Source organism: Oreochromis aureus, linkage group 20, assembly GCF_013358895.1.
Source record: "Oreochromis aureus strain Israel breed Guangdong linkage group 20, ZZ_aureus, whole genome shotgun sequence".
NCBI classification, from domain to species: Eukaryota; Metazoa; Chordata; class Actinopteri; order Cichliformes; family Cichlidae; genus Oreochromis; species Oreochromis aureus.
In genome coordinates this window covers 25,026,520-25,048,482 of record NC_052961.1, presented here as the reverse complement: position 1 = coordinate 25,048,482, position 21,963 = coordinate 25,026,520, and the positions used below count along the sequence as shown (strand labels likewise).

Below are 21,963 nucleotides of genomic sequence, written 5' to 3'. Positions count from 1 at the left end.
TTAAATAGATTGTGAGACTCCTTCTGCTTATCAGGAATGTAAATCTTTAGGTGACAGAAAACAGGGTCATAATTCTCTCTGTAAGGGAAAAGATATGGGCCTTTTCCCCGTGAGATGGGCCAGCATGTAAGAGTTGTGGAATGTCTTTGTCTGTGTGTTATATAAGATGTGAAGGCGGCGGCAATTGGGCAGAGATGATCCTTGGCTGGGATGTTTCTCTTCACATTGCAGTGTGTTTGTTAAACTCACATCAAAACGCTCACTGGGTGTGTTGCAGGTTATTGTTACAATTTCCACAACAAAATGCAATACATGAGTGCATTATTATGCAACCGACCTTGTGGAGTGCGACTTCCAAGGCTTGCCTTGCAGTCCTTTGCTGTAAGTAGTTGTTGATGATGCGTTTCTGGTGGAGGACGGGCGACTCCGTCTTAAACACTTCTGCTGCCTCGCAATGGTCATGGAGAGAAGTGAGGGCACGTTGGCATTGTTGAGGTTGGCATTGGAAGGTATTGGCGATTGAACACAAGTGGAATTACAGTGAGGGTAATGAGTGGTGTGATGAAGTTGATTGTACAGGATGGGTGAAGAGTTCAGTTCTGTCTCTCCTTCCCTGTCGTTACTGCTGGCTCTCCTGACGATTTGCGGGGGTTCGGTTGAGGCAGCGCTGGAGAAGGGCAGGATCTGTAGTGGACGCTGTGTGACGGTGGTGGGGTGAGAAGAGGCTTGCTGATCCCCACCTATGTGGTTGACATGGTTCCCAAAAAGGCTGCCATTACGCTGCACGGAGACACCAGAAACAAAGACTAAATAGGACTTCTTAATAAATGAAACTAAACTCAGAACATAGTCTTTTCTATCAGAGAGAACCAGTGACAGTATTACCAAAATACTCATTCTCAGATTTCCTGGAAAATTCAATGCAATGAAGTGAGTGACTTATTGAGATGTGTTGGAAGCATATCAGTGAGACAGTTATGTGGCATTAAAAACAAAAACAACAAAGGACATTCGTAGGAATCGTATTAACACACTCCTGTGCACAGCAGGGGAATTTCTCGGGAAATCTTACTCTGTAGATTTCCTCCTCTTCCTCTGCATTTTCATCTACTAGTCCTTCCTCCTGCAGGTCACATGATATGGCACGACGGATTTCTGGTCCAATGTCATGCAGCGTACGCAAGCCAGCCTGGAAAAAGGACGTGTGTCAAAGCAAGCCTCATTAGTATTGTTGCTGACAAACATTTCAATGTTCTCATGCATGAAAATAAATCTTCCCAAACCAATGAACAAACATCTGTTTAAAGGTTGTCATCTATCTTCTAGAGTTTTTCAGATTTGATTGATGCATGCAAAAGACGGGAAGAAAGGCAAGAGCCACTGCACCCACATCATAGTAGACATGCTTTCTCTTCTTTTGTTAACACACTGTGTGCAAGCAGGGTTTGGTTTTTCCAGATTTCCCAGGTTATTCCCCCACTCCTGATTATGATATGTAGCCAAAGGTCTCATTGGAAAGTTCCACAGAAAACCTGACTCAGTGATTTATAGTAGGTAGTGATTATTGTTTATTCATGTGCCCATAATGTGATGAGCACAAAGGCTTTTATTGAAAAAATTGACTCACTTGCTTGATAGTGCTCACCTTAATTAATTTGGAAGAACAGCTCGTTAAATTACTCACTGTGCACTGAAGAGACTGACTGAAACGTTGCACTTTCCTCACCTGTAGAGCCAAGGTGGTATTCAGCCTCTCCCACGAGCGCCTTCCCACAAGACCTTGCTCCTTGCGCCTCTTGAACTTTCTGAAGTAGTCCTGTATCAGGAAGGTGGCATAGAACTTCCCCACTGTTACCTCGTCATCTGAGTGAGCAGACACACCAAAGCCTCCCAGGTCAACACCAAAACACCTCAACACCGAAAATCAGCTCATATCCACACACTCAAGATTCAAAATACTCAGTCAGCCAGTTACTCCTACTGCTGCTATGTCACCATCTCAGAGAACATGTGTCCTCACAACTAAAAAAAAATCACAATCATGAAGCACCACTACTGCAGCATGTTGGGAAAAAAGACAACATCTTGGAAATGAAACCAAATATTTTAGCTTTATTCCAAATGCCAAAAGAATACTGACCCATATTCCCAAAATGCCATAAATCCTCAATGCTTAACCAGGACACAGACCTTTCTGTCTAAGAGGTTAACAACTGCTGCATGCATAAGCACATTTTTTGAGCACATGAAAAATATGTCTTTTCTCAGGTAAGTACTGTTAGATTCATGGTAAACAAAGAAATAAAGATATAAACTCAGAACTGTTGATAATAGCTGAGTATCTAACTGTCTACCTCTGCAAATGACATTTACTCTCAAAAAATTCGTGTACAGCAAGATTAATCTTGATGACTGATAACATTTAAGCCTACAGCTTGCATCTTGCTTCATTTCTAAAATGCACGAAGCATTTTGGAAATGAAGCAACTCCTCCAACACACAAAAAACCACAAATACACAAAACCTCGAATCTTCAAAAATGAAGTTTATATAACTGATTTTTTTTTAAAAATGAGGACACAGACGCGTATTTACTTTAAATTCAAATAAACCAAAGCATTTATGCCTGCACAGTTCAGTGCCATATTGTACCGTGACTGCAGATTTGATAAAATTTAAGCATCTATAATTTCAGAGACAGACAAGCAGAAGTGTTTTATGTCTTAGAGCAATGACATGATCTGTAGCAAGAAGCGCATGCAAGAAAACAGCAGAGTAAAAGGTTTATAGAAGCAAGGGAAAGCTCTACAGATCTTCTATCAAGACACAAAACATAAACTTAGTTTAGCTAGAAGGGAAGCGACGACTGTACACACTATCTGCCATGCAGGGAGGCTTATCGGGCTTGGCTCTAATTCTCTCAGATAAGTGGCTGCTGAAGCAGAACGGGGAGAGATGCTGGACAATAACGAAAAAACCCCAGCTGAATCACTGTGTGCAGGAAACAAGTGGTTTTCTCTCGGTTTGTCACCACATCTCCTTAACCCATTTTAACTGGAGGGGAACTGAGTAAACGTGACAAATGTTGTGGCCAATATTCACTCCAGGGGTCCAAAGAGAGCGGTGACCTTTATGTGGCTGTGATCCATCTTTCAGAATCAGACTCGTTTCTCTACACACACGACACAGCCAGAGTTAAACTGCACAGGGCTCTGTTCAGAAAGGACCAAAGATATAGAGCCAAAAAAAGGTATTTTAAAAATGCTCATCTGTATTTTAAAATCAGAAACTGATGATCTGAGTAAATCTGGTAATGTCTGTGTGACAGACTGGTGACCTGTCCAGGATGTACCCTGCCTCTACCTGGGATAGCTGGGATAGGCTCCAGGCTCCCCACGAGCCTGATTGGATAAGCAGAAAAGAATGACTGGATCAATGGAAATTGCTAATTTCTTGTAGTTAAGTAAATACATAGCATCACCGATTTCACTTTCAAAAACATCTAACTCCTCGACAGGAAGGATGAAATCTTATTTAATACGATTAAGTAAGATTTTTTTCCCCAGAAAAATCGCATTTGGGGATTTTCACGATTCACGTTTTTAAGGAACTCTTTGCCTTAATTCAAGTATCAGTTTGCTGAAAACAAATGAACTGATTTTACACGTGTGAGCAACATCTCAAAACCAATAATCCCTGACTCTTTTTGTTTTCCTTACTAAGAAAAGAATCCTGGTTTAAAGGGATCACAACTATGCCCACATGTGGATTCCCTTTCTGGACAGAGCCCGATGAAGTAAGTGAGGTATCAGTAGCTTCATGCCACCAGACTAAAACAGAACTGCTCCAAAGAGCTCAGGACGGCAGAAAGAGAAGAAAGGAAGGCCAGTGACTGAAAGAAAAGGAAGCTGTAGAACAAAGAGGCTTGGCGAAAAAGAAAAGAGAGCAGTTAGCGAACTAATGAACACAAACACACGCAGTACAAGCATAGAAAACATGGGGACACACTGGAGCTGCTACGCTAGCACAGCTGAAGAAAGTCACGTTTGTTTTCACTCACAACAATGTGAAAGCCTCTCACTTAGATTATAAAACTGACTCTCCAACACACTGATTACTCAATGAGAAGATTCTGTTTGAGTTATCGTTAAACATATGAAACACATTGTGGTTAACAGTGATACTTTTCAACTGAAAGGAATAAGGTGAGTTTCTGTGAAATCCATAAGCTCAACAATTAAAAGTTTTGTTGTAGTAAAATAGCTGATCTTGCAGTTTCAGAAAGGCAAAAACAGGATGATAAAGGCTTCCTGTGGGCTCGTCTTCACCTCCTGTTTTCTGTTTCATAAAACTTATTCTTATCTTCACCTTGTCCTTTACACCTACTCCTCTACATCACAAGGCGAGGAACTTGTCTTGATTCTTTTGTTGACTTTAAAATTATTTTGGCTTCAGACATATTTAGCATGCTTAGGCTTCCACTATTATTTTTTTGGAAATATAAAAAAAAAGATAGATATAAATATAAGAATCCATCCGTACAATTATTTTGATCGTGTGAGCAAGAGAATGGAACAGACACATGAGAGAGACTGTCACTTGACAAAAGCAACAAAAGCAACAAAAGCAACAAAAGCAACAAAAGCAACGAAAGCAGTTTTGTCCCTGTGCATTTGTGTACAACGACCACTGACCGCCTGCAGGAGGCACCACTTGGTCCAGTAGCTTCATACTGGTCCTCTTCCAGATCTTTTTGATCACGGCTCTAAGCTCCTCATTGGCTTGCTCCAGGTTCCCTATGAAAAGTGCAACAAAGGTTAAAAATAAGTAAGAGTATAAAGCAGAGGTGTGGACTCGAGTCAGACTCGAGTCATTAATTTTATGACTTTAGACTTGACTTGAAAAAATGTTCTAAGACTTGTGACTTGACTTGGACTTTTACACCAATGACCTGGGACTTGAATTGGACTTGAACCGGTTTACTTGAAAAGACTTGATATTTCACCCCAAATCTAAAATTTAACACGCATATTATATAGAAAGTGTGCACCATTAATTCAGTTCATTCATTCATTTATTTAAACCACACTCCGTAAGTATGTGTGCGTGAGCTGTAGCACAGCCAATCAAATTAACCAGATTTTTTTTTTAAGAAGAAACAAAAACGCTCAAAAATGCTGCAAGGAGTTATTTTTTTTCAGGTACATAAACTATGAAGTAGTCAACAAAAAACTGAAATGCAATATGCAAAACATGCAAGAAGAGAATCACAGACAGAGATGGAACAACTTCCAACTTTGTCTGACAGTTGAAGTTGCATAAAGAACGGTAGGTGGTGCTTCTCTTTTGCTACGATGAGATAGCTGACTTCATCTAACTAGCAAATGTTGTCCAGGCTACGTTGATGATACTGTTTGGTTTTAATGTGTATGATATTTTTGTCATGTGATTTTAAAGCCGGTCCTACAAGCGCATCCAAGAATAACATGCAGCTTATCTCAGAATTGTCGGTGAAAATTATTCTTGGAGCTAAGTTTAATTGCGCTGCATTTTATAGAGGTGCAATTTCACAATTTGTGTATATTTTTTAAGTTCACTATTTCATCATGTGTTGAGAAAAACAGAGATTTAAAAATCACATGGTCTAATATTTACATTTAGCATATAACTGCAACATTCTTTTCTTTTTTTTAAAGACTCGAAAGGACTTGAAATTCAAAGTTTCAGACTTGTGACTTTACTCGGACTTTTACACCAGTGACTTGAGACTCGACTCTGACTTGCCTGACATTACTTGAGACTTGACTTGTGACTTGAGGATAAAGACTTGAGACTTACTTGAGACTTGCAAAACAATGACTTGGTCCCACCTCTGGTATAAAGTTTGCCTTTCACACACAGTCATAACACAGGCCAAAACAGTTCTTACCATCATGAGTTATAATGGATGATTATACTTTACTTTGGTGCTAAGTTACCTTTTTTTTCTCTTTTTTTTAAATTAAAGGGCCATGTTGGTTATGCAGTGGTCTGCAGGAGGAACTACTACTTAAATAGGATCTATAGCGCCCTCTTGTGTTTAATTCTGAATGGAACAACTGAGTTTGGCTGACTAAAATAAAAGTGGTTCAACTCAGAGTGACATGTTTTTTGACTGCTCAATTAAATAGTATATTCCTGTGCAAAATTTTAAGTGGCCACTTACTTTATTTGTTAAATATTCAACTGAAATGTCTTTTTTCCCTTATTTAATGCTAATTTTAGTATAAGACTTCATTCCCAGTCCATTTAAAGCTGTCTCTTATTAACTTCATGCTGCTGCAGTGGTTTCTCTGGGCTGTAATCTTAAGCTGCTGCACATACAACAGGTCACCGATCCCATTAGACTCACCTCTTAGTCTTCCTACTGAAAATGTCAAAATGTCATAACGCTTAAAAGGCATTCAACTGCATGCTACAAGACATGGCAGTCAGCTCCAAAATGCTAAACCAATCTATAAGAAAGCAAACAATAATTCTGCAGATTCAAAGCGGCTAAAGGTGCACACTCACCCTCAGTCTTAATCTTGAGAGCAGTGCGGACCAAAGCAAACAGGGTGGCATTAAACATTACAGTTCCATCACTGTTCAGGGGCATGTTCATTGCCACCAGACGCTGCAAAATAATTCAAAACACAGATTAACACTGAATCACCTCATGTTAAATTAGTACTGTGAAAACTGCAATTTTAATGAGTGAGATGTGCATAAGCTGCCAATTATTTTAGGTGATACAGTAAAGGAGTGGCTGTGTAGTGCATTATCTTCATTGCTATTGTATGGAAAGTTGTGGAAACCCACCTTACAGGCCACTCTGTGAGGGCAAAGTTTCCCAAAGCCCAGCGGGGGTTGGATCCTCCTCAGTAGAGTTACTACATCGAGATGCTTTATCCTGCCCCTGACAGCACATTCAGATTAAACGCATCACACCAAGCAAGCAGTCTCCACTATAGCCACAGGTCCTAATAAGTATGTACACTTTAGAGAATTTACAATTATAAAAAATCACTATCATATTTAATAAAGTAGTTTTTAACACTAGTATAGTGTACCATTTAAGAGATAAATAAGAAGAGACAATGCTTAAGACTACTCTTCACAACTGGTTCCAAGTACTAACTTAGCTTCTGGGTCGTATTCTGACCAGATCCTTTTAAACTCGTCCAAGTGGTGCGGCCCGAGAATGGACCAATCACGGGTCAGATAGTCAAAATTATCCATGATGACAGCAACAAACAGGTTTATGATCTGAAAGAAAAAAACATGCAACATTTTTTGTAACAGCGACTGTACACGGGACAGTGAAAACTGAGGTCTGCGTGTAAAAATTAGTCACTTTGAACACAATCAGATGGCTGAAGCTTACCAGGAAAGCACAGAGCATGTAGAAGCTGATGAAGTAGATAATGGCAAAGCCACTGCCACAGGTCCTCTCCTCTCCGGGGTTGTAGTCTGACTCTGGATCGCACAGCTTGCCTGGCATGCAGGCCAGCATGATCTCCTGCCAGGCCTCGCCTGTAGCACACCTAACAGTGAACGAGGAACAACGTCAATACAGCTGCAGCCGTACATAAAAAATAAAGATGCATTATCTATTATGACCTACAAATACATACTGACCTGAACAGCATCAAGACAGCTTGGGGAAAGGTTTGAAAGTTGTTGTTGCGGTTGATTTGTGTCCCATCTACCATTGCTATTTTCCCAAACACCTAAAAAAGAGAAGAAATATCCCATTAATGCTTAGATTCTCTCAAAGAAAGACAAATACATATTGTGCAGGGTGTCTAACAGGTTCCAGCGTTTCATGTAATGACACCATTTCCTAACAAATTACCTGCATTCCAATGACAGCGTAGATGAAGAACAGCATGGCTATCAGGAGTGCAACATAGGGAAGAGCCTGAGGGAGGAAAAAAAAGAACTTGGACGCCGTGAAATCTGCAGTGTTTAACTTGAGCAGTGTCAAGACATAACTGCTTCTATTTTATGCTGGTATTCTACACAACAAAACATACCCCTATCAGTTTTTCGAGTGTGCCTGCTGCAAACTCATTTCAACATACTTCTGCTTCTTTTCATCACAACCCTAAGCAACGTTAATTATTTACTGCTGTGGTAAATATATTTCTCCAAGAATTAGCACCACACACTACAGTTTACATCGTAAACCAAAAGACTGAGCGCACTCTGAAGGAATGTGCAGTGTTATGGTGTTTTGGTAAGTCAAAGATCAAGGAATTGGACAAATAAAGAAGAAAAACATCATCCACATTTAAATCAAACATATTAACTTATTTTGGAATTTTTAACTTGATGGGACAAAGTATATTTGTCCCATCAATATATTTATTATACTGATAATACATCACGATAGGTTAACGTATGTTTTCAGTTCAGTCTGTCTCCTTAATAAAAATTGGTTAAGTGAGAGGAACAGACTGAGAACTATCTCATTAGATAATACAGATACTGGTTTACCTTATAGTGTATCATAGTATATCCAAATAATGTTGCTGCATTAACTCAGCATGTTTAAAATGGTAATAATAACATACTGTGATAATATTGCATCATGGGGTCTTTGGTGAGTCTCTTCTCTCTGCTACAGTCTCACCTGGAAGGACTTGATGAAGGTCCACAGGAGAGTCCTGATTCCCTCACCCCTGCTCAGCAGTTTGACCAATCGCATCACCCTGAACAAGCGGAAGAAGGTGATGGAGATGCGAGCGCTGTCCTCTGTGTTCTGAAGCGGATGAGGGAAAGAGTTATTGTGGGATAAAGGAATAAAAGGAACAACATTTTCCAGCACACTAATGAAGATATGCACCACTCGTTCATTCATGCAGTCAGTCATACATGCATTCTTTATGAGAGTCATGTATGGGACATATTAGTTACCAAGCAACACCAAATAAATTTAAATGCTCGTGAAAAAGCCTCCCACTTTGGACTTTAGAAACTCTTTACAGTGACGACAATAAACAAGCATGCAGAACAACTTGTGTGTTAAACGCCATGCCATTAACAGACCTGGAGGACTTGCACATACGGGAAATTTAACTGTGCATTTAACTGTGGACAACCACAGAGAGCTTTATCTGCAAATACATAAGAGCTACAAGAGCAGTTCATTTTAAATAATCTGACTGCTAACGCTACACAGAGCTACACTAGAATGAAAGACAAAAAGGCCAGTTTTAATCCCGTGTGTCATGCCATGCACCGAGACAGGACAAAAATATCAGCAGATTGAAAACTGGTGCCAAAATGCAACAAACCAGGTGGATTCAAAACAGGATTGTGACAGACACTGAGCGTTAAACACAAACCCTTACAAGTGATTCAATCAGTTCTGGTATTTAAAGGTTTTCAGCAGTAACTGAGCAAAAAGTGTAATAACAGAAAGATGCTGATGCTTTGACTTTTTTTTTTTTTTTTTTTTTTGGATGGTCACAGAAGGGTGAGGGTCTTAAATAAAAGAGGAGGGGCTTCTTACCCCTGGCTCCACTATCACCTTGACAACAGGAATGGCTGCCGACTTGAAACCAAAAGCCTAAAGTTAATCCGAGTCATACGAACCAGCACCAAACCTTTCACAGGTAAGTGCTGCTGCAAACATCACATATCATCAGTGACCTGTGTTTCATTCAACATCCGAATACATTAAAAACTCTCAGATGCAACTTTATTTAAAAAAAAAAAATACAAACAACACAGCATCAAAACTTACCAACAAGAACAAGATCAGCAGTGTAAGCCTGTCGCCACATATTCTTAGCAGTAACACCGTAAATAAGATTCATGGAAAAAAGAATGCAAATACCTGTTGCTCTGCTAAATGTTCAAGCTTTCTGTCACAGGATTTATTCTGTATATTACTATCAAGTTCTATAGTTCAATTACAGGACGTGTCTTATTTTAAACAGTCATTCAAAAAAATTCAAACAGACACACATCATGACGTGGAAAAGGTGGCAAAAAGCGTGAAATCAGTGTTAACATGAGCCACAGAAAAGGACAAAGAGTTGCCTTGGAGTAGCAGTATAATAATTTCATCCACAGATTAAGTACGTATATAATTAAGAAACAAGATCTTAGTGGATCTAATTCGAATCCATAACTTGCTATTTTATCGATTCTTTTTTTAAAATACAGATTTAATAAAAGAAGAGTACGCTGACACAAAAACCAGTGTCTCCCTTTTTCTGGATTGACTAAATAATTATCAAATGTGTGTCATTACATAAAGTGGTAAAACCGTTACATACTGTTCATATTTCATCCCTTCACAGGACTTGCACAGGTGTTTCCCACACTCACTGAATGGCAACTGAAGTGCTTTTATAATCTTATAAAAGACCCAAAGCCCTCTTTTGAGCTCTTTTAAACTCTGCTACTCTCAGTTAGTTTAAGCTCTGAATAGATGGATCCTAATTTGTTTATTTTATGTTTATTCTCTCACATTTCAGGCGCTTATGACCTCTGCTCCTGATGTGCGCTGTATATGATCACTCCTACACTGTTTAACTATTTTAAAAGACCAGCAGGTCTCTGCAGCAACCTGGACAAATGTGTTGGGAACACAATTCTCCTGATAGGTCAGTCCCTTCCTTGAACTCATTACTGCCCCATAAAGAATACATAAAGACATGGGTATTACAGTTTCACAGTTTCAAGATTCCCTAAAATGCCAGTTTCCTGAAGTGATCCACACTGGTGGATCTAAAGTCCATTTGAATAGATACAGGTCAAATTTGACCCAGTTTGTATTGTGCAACAGTATAAAGTTTTAACATATTTTCATTTTTGTTTATTTTTGGTCACTTTTGTAAAAGTCATCAGTCTTCAGATGACCTAAAAACAGATTAAATCTGACCTTAACAGTATGTAAGGGTTAAAAAGCTAGGGTCGATTATATGTTTTTTAAAGCAGCAGCTTTTCCTGTTATGAAACTGCAAAGAAAAATTCATAATGCCTGAAAAAAGACAGCCGCGCCCTTGATTTGCAACGCTGATGCTACACCAAGGCACTCCTGCAGTAGAAGACACAGCAGGACATGTGCGATAAATGATTACTTACATTGATCTCAGTGATGGCAATGTCAACCACGCTACCCACAACAATTAAGGCATCAAACGTGTTCCATGCATCAGCAAAATAGTTCTGCAAGCACAGGCAACAAAGACACACAGAAAAGAAGAAAGAGAGACAACAAAGCCAGGAAGAAAAGGAAGAAGTAGTAAAAAAGAAGTGTGAAAGACAAAGAAAAGAGCATCAAAAAGTTGTGCTTTGATATAACAGAGCGAGGCTGAGAAGGTTTTCCTGTCTGAGCTTGTGAGAGTGCCAACTTTTATTATTGCTGGATTAAAGGAATACATGCTGTTTGTTGGCACTTTTTGCCCCCGAAAGCTAACAGCAGATTTTCAAGTTATTTAGCAGATATTTGGCCTGTGGTGCTTATCAACCAATGAGCCCAACAAAGATTTAAAAGATCTTTTCAAGTGTAGACACTGGTCAACACTAATTTAAGACAGGAAGGTAAGGAAGGAGGAAAGATGTGAAGGATGGAAATAAGGAGAGTGGCAGTAGCAGTTGGAGAGCAGGAAGAGGGAATGACAGAGTTCTACATACTGACGTCTTTCTACCTGGCTGAGTATGATGTCGACTACACTGCCAATCACCACCAGAGCATCGAAGACGTTCCAGGCGTCCCCGACATAGCCCTGAATATGGCAGCATGCACAGCCAGCAGGAGGAGAGGGGGGAGGCAGGAGAGGAGGGTGATGCAGGAAAGTATAAGAGGTTACAGTGAGGAGTACAGGAGGGTGACGATAAGAAATCAGTGGAAGGATGAGATTCGAGCAAAGAGCCCGTGATGGGAGGCAACAGGAACAGGAAGAAAGAGGGTTGGCTTAAAAGTGTCTTCAGGTAAAAACTCCAACACTGATCTTTTTGGGGATAAAATATAAAAGCACATCTAGAGAAAAACTCAAGTGGTTTAACTCTTTCCCTTTTGAATGCCTAAAATGGGTAACCCCTGTATCGCTTTCCTAAACTGAGCAGTGTCTGTCATATTTGAGGCCTCCTTCCAGAACAAAATGACTGGGTGTCCACCCGAAGTTACTGAGGGTGATCTCTGCCTACACAGCTTAATAGGGCTACGCTTGGAAAAACCTGGAACATGATCTAATGGTCCTGTAACTGCATCTTTACTAACATATACTGGGGTTTCAAAACTCATCATTATTGTAGAGAGGTGGTTAAGGCGGAGTTAAGGTACTATAAGGTACATTTTGAATAGATCTGCATATAATTTGCTTAACCTCCTAAGAGCCGAACTCTTCCATGACATGCATTTTTAATTTGTCTTTGATATTTGGGCATATTGGGGCCCGATGAATGTAAAAACAAAGAATTACCAGATTTTTTTTTTACCTTATTTTTGTTTTTAAGAAAAATAAGAGCCACATATGAGGATATTCGTTTAAAATTTTGTTAGAACAGTAGCAGTATAATGTCCTCGTAAGTGGATATCAGGCCCATGTAGAGCAAAATTGAGTATTTTGGTCTAAATAACTCAAAATGTGATGTCCACATATGTGGACGCCAGGTCCTAAGAGGTTAAACACTTAAGTTTTTGCAGTAAGGACAATTTTTGACAAAAAATAAAATAAATCATAGAGAGGAGAGAAGAGACTTACTCTGGGCTTGAAGGCAATCAGCTTGAGGATCATCTCTACAGTGAAAACCCCAGTGAACACCATGTTCAGGATGTCCATGGCATAGTTAAATAAATGAGACTGACCATGGTGCTGAAAAGAGACATATGCACAGACTAAACACACAAATATTAAGAAACAAATATGTATTTCAGGTGTATGTATATACTGCATGATGACAAAAGACTGTACGTCATTTTAGACTCATTAGGTACAGATCAGATCAGTTCAACCATTAACATTTCCAGACATAGCAATATTTGACAAACTGATAAATTAAATATTTATATGCTACACTAGATTGCCAAAAGTATTCGCTCCTTTGCCTTCAGATACATATGAACTTGAGTGATATCCCATTCTTAATCCATATGGTTTAATATGATGTCCACCCTCCATATTCACCTATACCAGCTTCAACTCTTCTGTCTTTATTTATGGCAATTTTTGAAGATTCTTCCAGAAGCACATTTGTGAGGTCAGACTGATGTTGGACGAGAAGGCCTGGCTCACAGTCTCCACTCTAATTCATCCTGTCAGGTTGAGATCAGGACTCTGTGCAGGCCAGTCAAGTTCTTCCACACCAGACTTGCTCACCATGTCGTTATGGATCTTGCTTTGCGCACCGGAGTGCAGTAATGTTGGAACAACAAGGGGCCATTGCCAAACTGTACCCTTCAGGAGAAGGGTACTTCTCCAGACAACCATCAAACCCAGACTTGTTCGTCAGACTTGCAGATGGAGAAGTGTGATACATCACACCAGAGTACATCTCCACTGCTCTGGTGCTTTACACCACTGCGTCCGAGACTCTGCTTTGTGCTTGGTGATATTGGGCTTGGATGCAGATGCTCGGGCATTGATACCCATTCCATGAAGCTCTCTTCACACTGTTCTTGAGCTAATCTGAAGCCCACATGAAGTTTGGAGGTCTGTAATGATTGATCCTATAGAATGTTGATGACCTCCACACACTATAATACCACTAACAGTTGATTCTGGAATATTTAGTAGTGACGAAATTTCATGGCTGGACTTGCACGGTTTTCACGGATCTCCTGCGAGTGACCCATTCTTTCACAAATTTTTGTAGAAGCAGTATGCATGCCCAGGTGTATTTTATACACCTGTGACCATGGACGTGATTGGATGATCACTGATTTGAATAAGTGAGTCAACAAAGTGTATGTAGTGATTGTAAACCCAGTTCAACTTTACCTTACAGACAGAATGAAAAGTTCTTACCTGGATGGCCAGGCATAAGGTGTTGAGGATGATTAGGACGAACATGACGTACTCGAAGCCGGTGGAGTTCACCACATACCAGAACTTGTACTGGTAGGGGTTTTTGGGAATGTAGCGCCGAAGAGGGCGAGCTTTAAGAGCGTACTCGACACACTGACGCTACCATGGTGTTGATGGTTTGTTGAGGCAAAAAGAAGCACAGACTCATAAACAAGTAATTAATTATTAGGATATTATTTGGCTATAATGTTGCATTATTTCTTCACGCTTTTGAAATAATCATAAACAGACTTTCCTACCTGATTTTTGTCCAGCTCACAGTTCTTGTACTCCTTTTCCCCTTGCTCCTGGAACGTAACGATGACAAAACCAACAAAGATGTTCATCATGAAGAAGGCAATGATGATGATGTAGATGATGAAGAAGATGGAGATCTCGATGCGGTAGTTGTAGATAGGGCCCATGTTCTCCCTGTTGGAGTCGATGGCCTTGTACAGCAGACTGTAGGGACAAAACGGAGACAGAAAGTCAAGGTGATGAGTTACTATCCAGTGGCAATACGGCATTAAGTTTGGAAGAAGCGAAATAAATACCAAATATTAAATTCCATCTCGCACATAAAGCAGTACTTACGTGGGCCATCCTTCAAAGGTGGAAACAGTAAAAAGAGCCATCATGGCCATGAGGACGTTGTCAAAGTTGAATTCACTGTTATACCAGATCCTCTCCTTCACCATGGGCAGCGCAGTGTCACCATTGTTGTAGAGAATATATGTACCCCTGGGATGTAAAGATAATATTAACTACATATCCTGTGTGCAGACTGAAAATGCAAGCAAAACCAGTAAGGAATCAAATATCTCACTTGCACTCATCTGGGCTGGACTTTGCATCATCTGTGCATCGATAAAATTTACCCTTTAAAAAAGAAAGCAGATCATGTCAGCTGCAGTGTTGTGCAAGAATCCCAAACTTTGTACAGCTTTTTATTGTTTTATGGTAGAACAATTGCTTAATTTAGTGAAGTGCAGAAGAGAAGCGAGATTACTATCATTGTGGGCCTGTTTCCCATTATAGCTCTTTGCTGTACCTTGAAAAGTTGCACTCCGATACAAGCGAACATAAACTGCAGCAGAGTGGTGACAATCATGATGTTGCCAATGGTCCTGATGGCCACAAATACACACTGGACCACGTGCTGCAAAGCATACGGTTACAGTGCTATTAGAAATACACAGTTTGTGTCACCAACAAAAGTGTGTGTTTGCACAAACATGGGTGCAAATTCAGATTCAACTAAACCCATGCATATAGACAGAGATATTGTCACTCTCACCTTGAGTCCCTTAGCTCTGTTGATGGCCCTGAGAGGACGAAGAACTCGCAAAACACGAAGAATTTTCACCACTGAGATAGCGGACGACCTATAGGAACAGAAAAACACACCAGGGAATAAAGGTATTAATTTTTAATGGGCATGTCCCCACAGAGGTATTAGGGATTCACATTTTTTCTCCTGAACATGTTAGTATACTGAACCCTAAAGTTTTAGTTGCTGAGCAACTTAACTGTGACAGTTAACAGACAGGGTTTAGATAATCAAGATATAACATGTTAATTCAGTTGTTTTTACTTCAGAATTTTCAGTTGAATTAGACCATTACCCTAAGTTGTTACTGCTGATTTAGTTTAGGTAATGTTTAGGGATTCATTAGTGCGGCTGAATCAAGTAGGAAACACAAAACAGACATTAAGTCTACTTATTCTATAAATTCACTGGTGAGTTACTCGCATTTTTCTCACATTGGATATTACACTGACTTTCTACTAGGGTGATGGCAGGATAAAGACCATTTAATGTCCATTCTGACTGAGTCACACATTTCCATTTTCACATATGGCTGTGCTGGGTAATGTCTAGAAAGGTTCAGGGAAATGTAGTACATGTGTGAAAACGATAGTTTTTAACTAATCATCTGAACATAGTTGCTCAATTTTTAATGACGATCACACTTACTGAATGCCGAAAGACACCAGAGACACACCAACGACCAGCAGGTCTAATAGGTTAAAGTAGTTTCTACAGAACGCCCCTTTATGAAGGAATGCTCCAAATGCTGTCATCTGGACAAAGGAGAGAACCATGTTGATTAGCCATCAACACTGAGAGGAGGTTCAATCAAGGCAGCAATATGACTAAAAATGCATAATAACTGTTTGCTATAGATGATCTGTTATATTCTAAGTCTACCAAAAAAATCTTTGCTGATTTGTACACATCTGTACACTCAGTCATTCTGTATGTCAGACGTTAGTGAAAATAATAACAGTGCAAAGAAATTCTGAGCAGTTTCTGAGGGCTCTGAGTTGAAATGAATCGAAAGGATTAACAAAAGCACTCAAGCTTGGTAAGTTAAATTAACAGGTAAAAGTTTCAATCAATATTTAAAACACATTTGAAATGAGAAACGTCAGCGATGCATTTATGTGCAGTACCGCGCGCGCACACGCATCGATGGTATATGCAGTACATATAGATACATTAGGTACAGACATTGCAAAATGTTAACACATGACATGGGGAACATTTTAAAACCACATTCATTTCCTGTACAGATTAATCCACAAAGTGAACCATAAACAAGGCCCTTTATCTTCTGATGGACTTTCAAGCTTAAGCCATAAAAATGAGATTTTCCTGGTGCAGACATGCAGCGAGCAATGGGGAAAGGTTAGAGACTGATTTGTGAATGTAAAAATAATAAAACTGTTTAGGATTTTTGTGGATTTCTTCAAGCTTTTTATCTGGAAGAACAGTTTTCCAAAAAAGCTTCTTATCCGTGTTCACAGTGTCCAATTAGACAGTGTGATTTTAAAGCTACCTCAAAGCACTGAGACTGGACTTACACATCAACCTGTAAATGCTCTTTTTGCACAATATTTTTATGTTTACTGTTCCTGCACTACCTACATACCAAGTATGTTTACGGTTTCCTTTGCACTACTTACCTAGTTAGAATAGCTAGTTTTAGTTAGATAGTTAGTTTTTGTTAATTTATGTTGTAATTTATGTTAGGTCAGTCTGTCCTGTCTCTAGTTAGCTAGTTTAGTGATTTTCTGTTAATTTATGTTGTAAATTTATGTTGCATGTAGCACCTTGGCCCTGGAGGAACGCTGTTTCGCCTCACTGTGTACAAACTGTATATGGCTGAAGTGACAATAAAGCCAACTTGACTTGACTTGACAGTCCGAAATATAGCAGACTTAACAAACATCCTACTATAATGATGGTAGTACTGTATATGAATGCATATACCCCACCTCCTCCTTAACATCTATGAACATCCATTACTATAGATGTTCATAGATGTTTAGTTATTTAAAATTTTTGCATATATCATGTTAATTTCAATCTATTATATTGCATTCTCAGAAGGTCCCCTGTAAGTAACTTAATGTTCTGTGTATCTGTATATGTGACAGACTTTTGTTTGAGTCACCACTAAACACTGAATGAAGAGTTCTGAAATGAGGTCCTTAAATATCACAGACATGTATCTGAACAAACAGCAATTCACTCCAGTAAAGGTGAGAACATTTTCGATGAAAATCAGAATTGTGCAAGCCTTACGATGAGTGCTAATTTTGATCTAAAGCTCTATTTAAAATTGTAAATGTTTTGTGGGTGTTGCATTATGTAGATATACATATTCAGTTAAAATATAAATGAACTGCTATGGGGGCAGGAGTTTGAGGTTTAGTGATCACGGGGCAAATTTATATCCACACCTACGATGTGAATTAAAACTGAGATTATTGACCAAACAAATCAATAATCATGTCACGTTTACATTTTCAGGTTAAACATGTACAGATTAGCTTTAAAACTGACAGGGTTTCTATGTAGCTTGCAAAGGAGAAGAAGGAAAAGAAGAATACATATATATGTATATATATATGTATTAGTTACATGCATACATACATCATTCTGCTGTTAAGTTTTAATAATTAACCAAGTTTTTGTCATTTCACTATGTACAGTGGTATAACGAAGATATACAGAACAACAAAATAAATAACATAAGGTCTGTCACATATGAGAGCGAAGTGAAAAGTGCTGCAGGCTTGGCAAAAACTGCCTGTTGGGTGGATTTTTGTTAGTTATTGTAATTAAACATAAAACCATATGAATTGTTTAAAATACGGGACTCGGGAATGTTTACTGTTTTTTTTTAATCTGCTGATATGCTTTTAAAAACAATCCCTTTGTAAAACTGTGAATAAAGTATACATTTTTGTCATCTTTTGAAAATCCAAAAAGAAAAAAAGGGTAAAAACATAATTTTAGGGAAAAGCCAAACAAGCGGTCGTATTCTGGAGAGCCAAAGGTCCATAAACTTGTCGAGGGTTAAAAGGGGGAAGTAGGCCGTGATGGAAAAGTGACTGACAGACAAAAAAAATTTCTGACGAAAAGGCACGAGCTCCACGTTGACATGTCGGCGCTGTGAGAACAAGACAAGCAGGCGGCCATTCTGACCAGACTATAGAGACAAAAATGACGAGAGGAAGAATGTGTGCAGCAAGCTTGGAAGTGGTGGGTTGTTGCTGAGCAAACGCAACGGTTTGAATTGTTTACCTTAATAAAGATCTCAAATGTAAACATACTAGTGAAGACATAGTCTGCATAGCCTAGGATCTGAGGAAGCAATCAGAGTGACATAAGCGCGCAGGGTTACTACAGCTCTACTCAGCACAGCACAACACAGCACGCAAAGGACATTTACCTTCAACAGGATCTCAACAGTAAAGATTGCGGTGAAAGCATAGTCAAAATAACCAAGTATCTGAAAAAGGCAATGCACAAGTTCAAGTCATTCCAGGACAACAGCACAGTGAGAGATTTATTAAATACTTTTAGCTGTAATTACTGCAAAGTTTAAACACAGATGAAACAGATACTAGTGTAGCCAAGCACTAAGTAGGTTATATTTTAACTGACCAATCACTCGTTAGTGTGAAGTCTCAAATAAATTCTTGTTTGTTAAGAAACAGTGATGTTCCTTCTCTGAAATTCTGAATGCAAACAAAGCTGGGCCATTGTCTTTTTTTAGTGTTGGAAGAAGCCATGTTGTGCCTGCAATCAGCACTGGTACAGAATGAACACAAACAGACTATTTAAAACTCCTTACAGTGACATGCTGTAGCTGCAGACACAAAGGGGAGCCTGCTGGACCTCCTACCAAGCAGAACTATCTGCTTCTAAAGTCTGCCCTGAAAATGTATGTAATCACAGCTCGTGGGCAGTTTAACACGATGATACAATCATGAGAAAAAGACATTTTTGATGGGACTCCATGCAGACCTCTGAAAAACTAAGTACACACTTTTATTCAGTAACTTGTTGAACAACCTTTACTGCAATAACTTGAAGTAACTGCTTCCCGTATGACTGGATTATCAGTCTGTCACATCACTGTTAGGAATAATTTTGTTCTGCTCTTCTTTACATCACTGCTTCAGATCCTTGAGGTTTGATGCACAGCTCTCTTAAGGTCCCAGCACAACATTTAAATTAAAATGAGGCCTGGACTTTGGGTCATCACAGCACTTTAATTCGCTTCTTTTTCAGGCATTCTGTTGTAGATCTGCTGCTCTGCTTTAATCGCTGTCCTGTTGCATGACCCAGTCTCGACAAAGCTTTAGCTGTCAGACAGATTTTCTCACATTTGACTCCAGAATACTTTGGTAGAGAGGAGCTCATGGTCAAAAACAAAGCAATGGTCCAAAACAATGTGTTATGAGGTGTTTCTGATACTATTCTATGTTTCGTCTTTGCCAAATGTGGTGCTGTGCATAGAGGCCAACCATCTCCATTTTGGACTATCTGTCCAAATGAGACTGTTCCAGAAGTCTTGTGGTTTGTTCAGATGGAGCTTCGCAAACCAAAGCTGTGTTGCCAGGTTCTTTTCAGAAAAGTTTTCTCCTGGTAACCTTTCCAAATAAGCTGTACCCGTTCAGTCTTTTTCTAATTGTGCTGTCATGAACTTTAACATTTAACATGCTAACTGAGGCCTGTAGAGATTTTTTGTAATTTCTCTGAGCAGTGCACAGTTTGAATTTAGGGAGAATCTGCTGAAACGTTCACCCTTGGCAAGACTATGGGATTGTGTTTAGACACATTTGATTGCTTCAGACCAGAAAACTTCTGCTTTTATAGAGGCGTTCACACTTGCTAATGTACAGTTAATCAAGTGCATTTGATCAGCAGCATTTGGCTGCTACTTACCCTCTTAATTCCTACGTAAGCAGTAAGGCTGTACTTAGTTTTTCAGGTAAACAGGAGTACATAGAGTCCTCTAAAAACTTTCTTTTTTACTCAACTGCATTTAATTTCACAGCCAAAAATTCCTCAAATTTAAGACATAATTTTGAATTATCTTTTAAGAATGTTATAAATTGTGTGAGAAACAGACAAGGTTAAATAACATAATAACATAATAATAAATAACAGTAGCTGTAACTACTTTAAGAACTATTGTTGTTGCCAAATCTGTCATTTCATACGTCTCTTGCTATTTTTTAATGAAAAATTTTGATTTGTTAAAATATGTGTTTTACTTATAACTTTAATGATGGATGTTTAATGCATATTTTCAACACCAGGACCTTAAAATGGAACGTAGTAAATGAAATGTAGTAATACATAATTTACTAAATTACAGCTGGACTCCGACTGTGACGTGTAAAAAAGTGAAACAGTGTCCAGACTCATTGGTTGTTTACATACGATATTGCGAGCAGAGAAGTTGCGGATGGGGTCTTCGGCAGCCAGCGAGACAGAGCTGAGCATGATGAAGACCAGGATGAGGTTGGTGAAGATCTGATGGTTGATCAGCTTATGGCAGAATACACGAAACCTACAAAAAGAGAGTAGAAAGCAGTAAAGAGAGGGACTGCTTGAAGTCTTTTAGTGGCTACAAATACATCTGTGTTGATATGTCTGATATACGAGGCTCACGGATTTGTGCTGCTGAAAATGAAGAAGGCGCTGCCTTCGGGGATGGGTGGAATCTTTTCTTTGATGGTGAGTTCAGAAAGTCGCTGAGGCCGGGGCCCAGACGGGACTTCTGGGAGCTCGTCATTGTCGGTACCATCATCACACACTGGAAAATATTAAAACAGTCCTTCAGACATGATCCTAGCATGAAAATCCTCAAAGCATGTCAGCTTTACATGAGTGCCAATGTTTGGTTTTAGTCAAATTTCTAAATATTTCTTTTAATGTTTGCGCACTTTGCTATTTTTTTCATTGACTATACAATTTATTGTCATTCCTTACAAAGAATTTAAGTTAAAAGATCACTTAAAATTCACATAAAAGATTAATTTTAATTGTAAATCCCAGCATACAGAAGAGACACTTAAATGATGAACTGAAGATTCAAAATCTGGCATTCAACATATAATATGTCTACTGCACAATAATAGATGTACAAAAATACAGTGTTTATCTAATTGATTTGATCAACAATCACCCTTCCACTAACTGCTGTGTTGTGTTTGACTTCAAAGTGCTCACAGAGAGAGGAAATGGCGTGTCACAAATTTAGAGGATCATCATTTAGCCTGGAGAAATAGTTTGCTGCTTTATAAGAAAGCCCTCCGCAAAGCCAGAACATCTTACTATTCGTCACTGATTGAAGAAAATAAGAACAACCCCAGGTTTCTCTTCAGCACTGTAGCCAGGCTGACAAAAAGTCAGAGCTCTACTGAGCCAACCATCCCTTTAACGTTAACTAGTAATGACTTCATGAACTTCTTCACAAATAAAATTTTTATCATTAGAGAAAAATTACCAATAATCATCCCACAGATGTAATATTATCTACAGCTACTCTTAGTACCATCGATGTTAAGTTAGACTCTTTTTCTCCAATTGATCTTTCTGAGTTAACTT

General features: G+C 39.0%; 1 protein-coding gene across 1 annotated transcript in view; it reads right to left on the bottom strand.

Annotated features, from left to right (window-relative positions):
- The window catches only part of cacna1db (calcium channel, voltage-dependent, L type, alpha 1D subunit, b), a 90,824-nt gene that overhangs the window by 13,725 nt on the left and 55,136 nt on the right, over positions 1-21,963 (bottom strand). The window contains exons 19-41 of the mRNA XM_039605022.1: positions 21,025-21,169; positions 20,794-20,923; positions 18,643-18,702; positions 16,024-16,130; positions 15,343-15,430; positions 15,097-15,204; positions 14,872-14,924; positions 14,640-14,786; positions 14,306-14,507; positions 14,007-14,165; positions 12,744-12,854; positions 11,688-11,765; positions 8,657-8,785; positions 7,877-7,942; positions 7,660-7,751; positions 7,406-7,565; positions 7,160-7,287; positions 6,841-6,937; positions 6,553-6,655; positions 4,695-4,796; positions 1,727-1,863; positions 1,073-1,189; positions 338-780 (exon numbers count right to left, since the gene is read on the bottom strand). Coding sequence (XP_039460956.1) covers positions 338-780; positions 1,073-1,189; positions 1,727-1,863; positions 4,695-4,796; positions 6,553-6,655; positions 6,841-6,937; positions 7,160-7,287; positions 7,406-7,565; positions 7,660-7,751; positions 7,877-7,942; positions 8,657-8,785; positions 11,688-11,765; positions 12,744-12,854; positions 14,007-14,165; positions 14,306-14,507; positions 14,640-14,786; positions 14,872-14,924; positions 15,097-15,204; positions 15,343-15,430; positions 16,024-16,130; positions 18,643-18,702; positions 20,794-20,923; positions 21,025-21,169 — 2,962 coding nt within the window. The remainder of the gene's footprint in view (positions 1-337; positions 781-1,072; positions 1,190-1,726; positions 1,864-4,694; positions 4,797-6,552; positions 6,656-6,840; positions 6,938-7,159; positions 7,288-7,405; positions 7,566-7,659; positions 7,752-7,876; positions 7,943-8,656; positions 8,786-11,687; positions 11,766-12,743; positions 12,855-14,006; positions 14,166-14,305; positions 14,508-14,639; positions 14,787-14,871; positions 14,925-15,096; positions 15,205-15,342; positions 15,431-16,023; positions 16,131-18,642; positions 18,703-20,793; positions 20,924-21,024; positions 21,170-21,963) is intronic.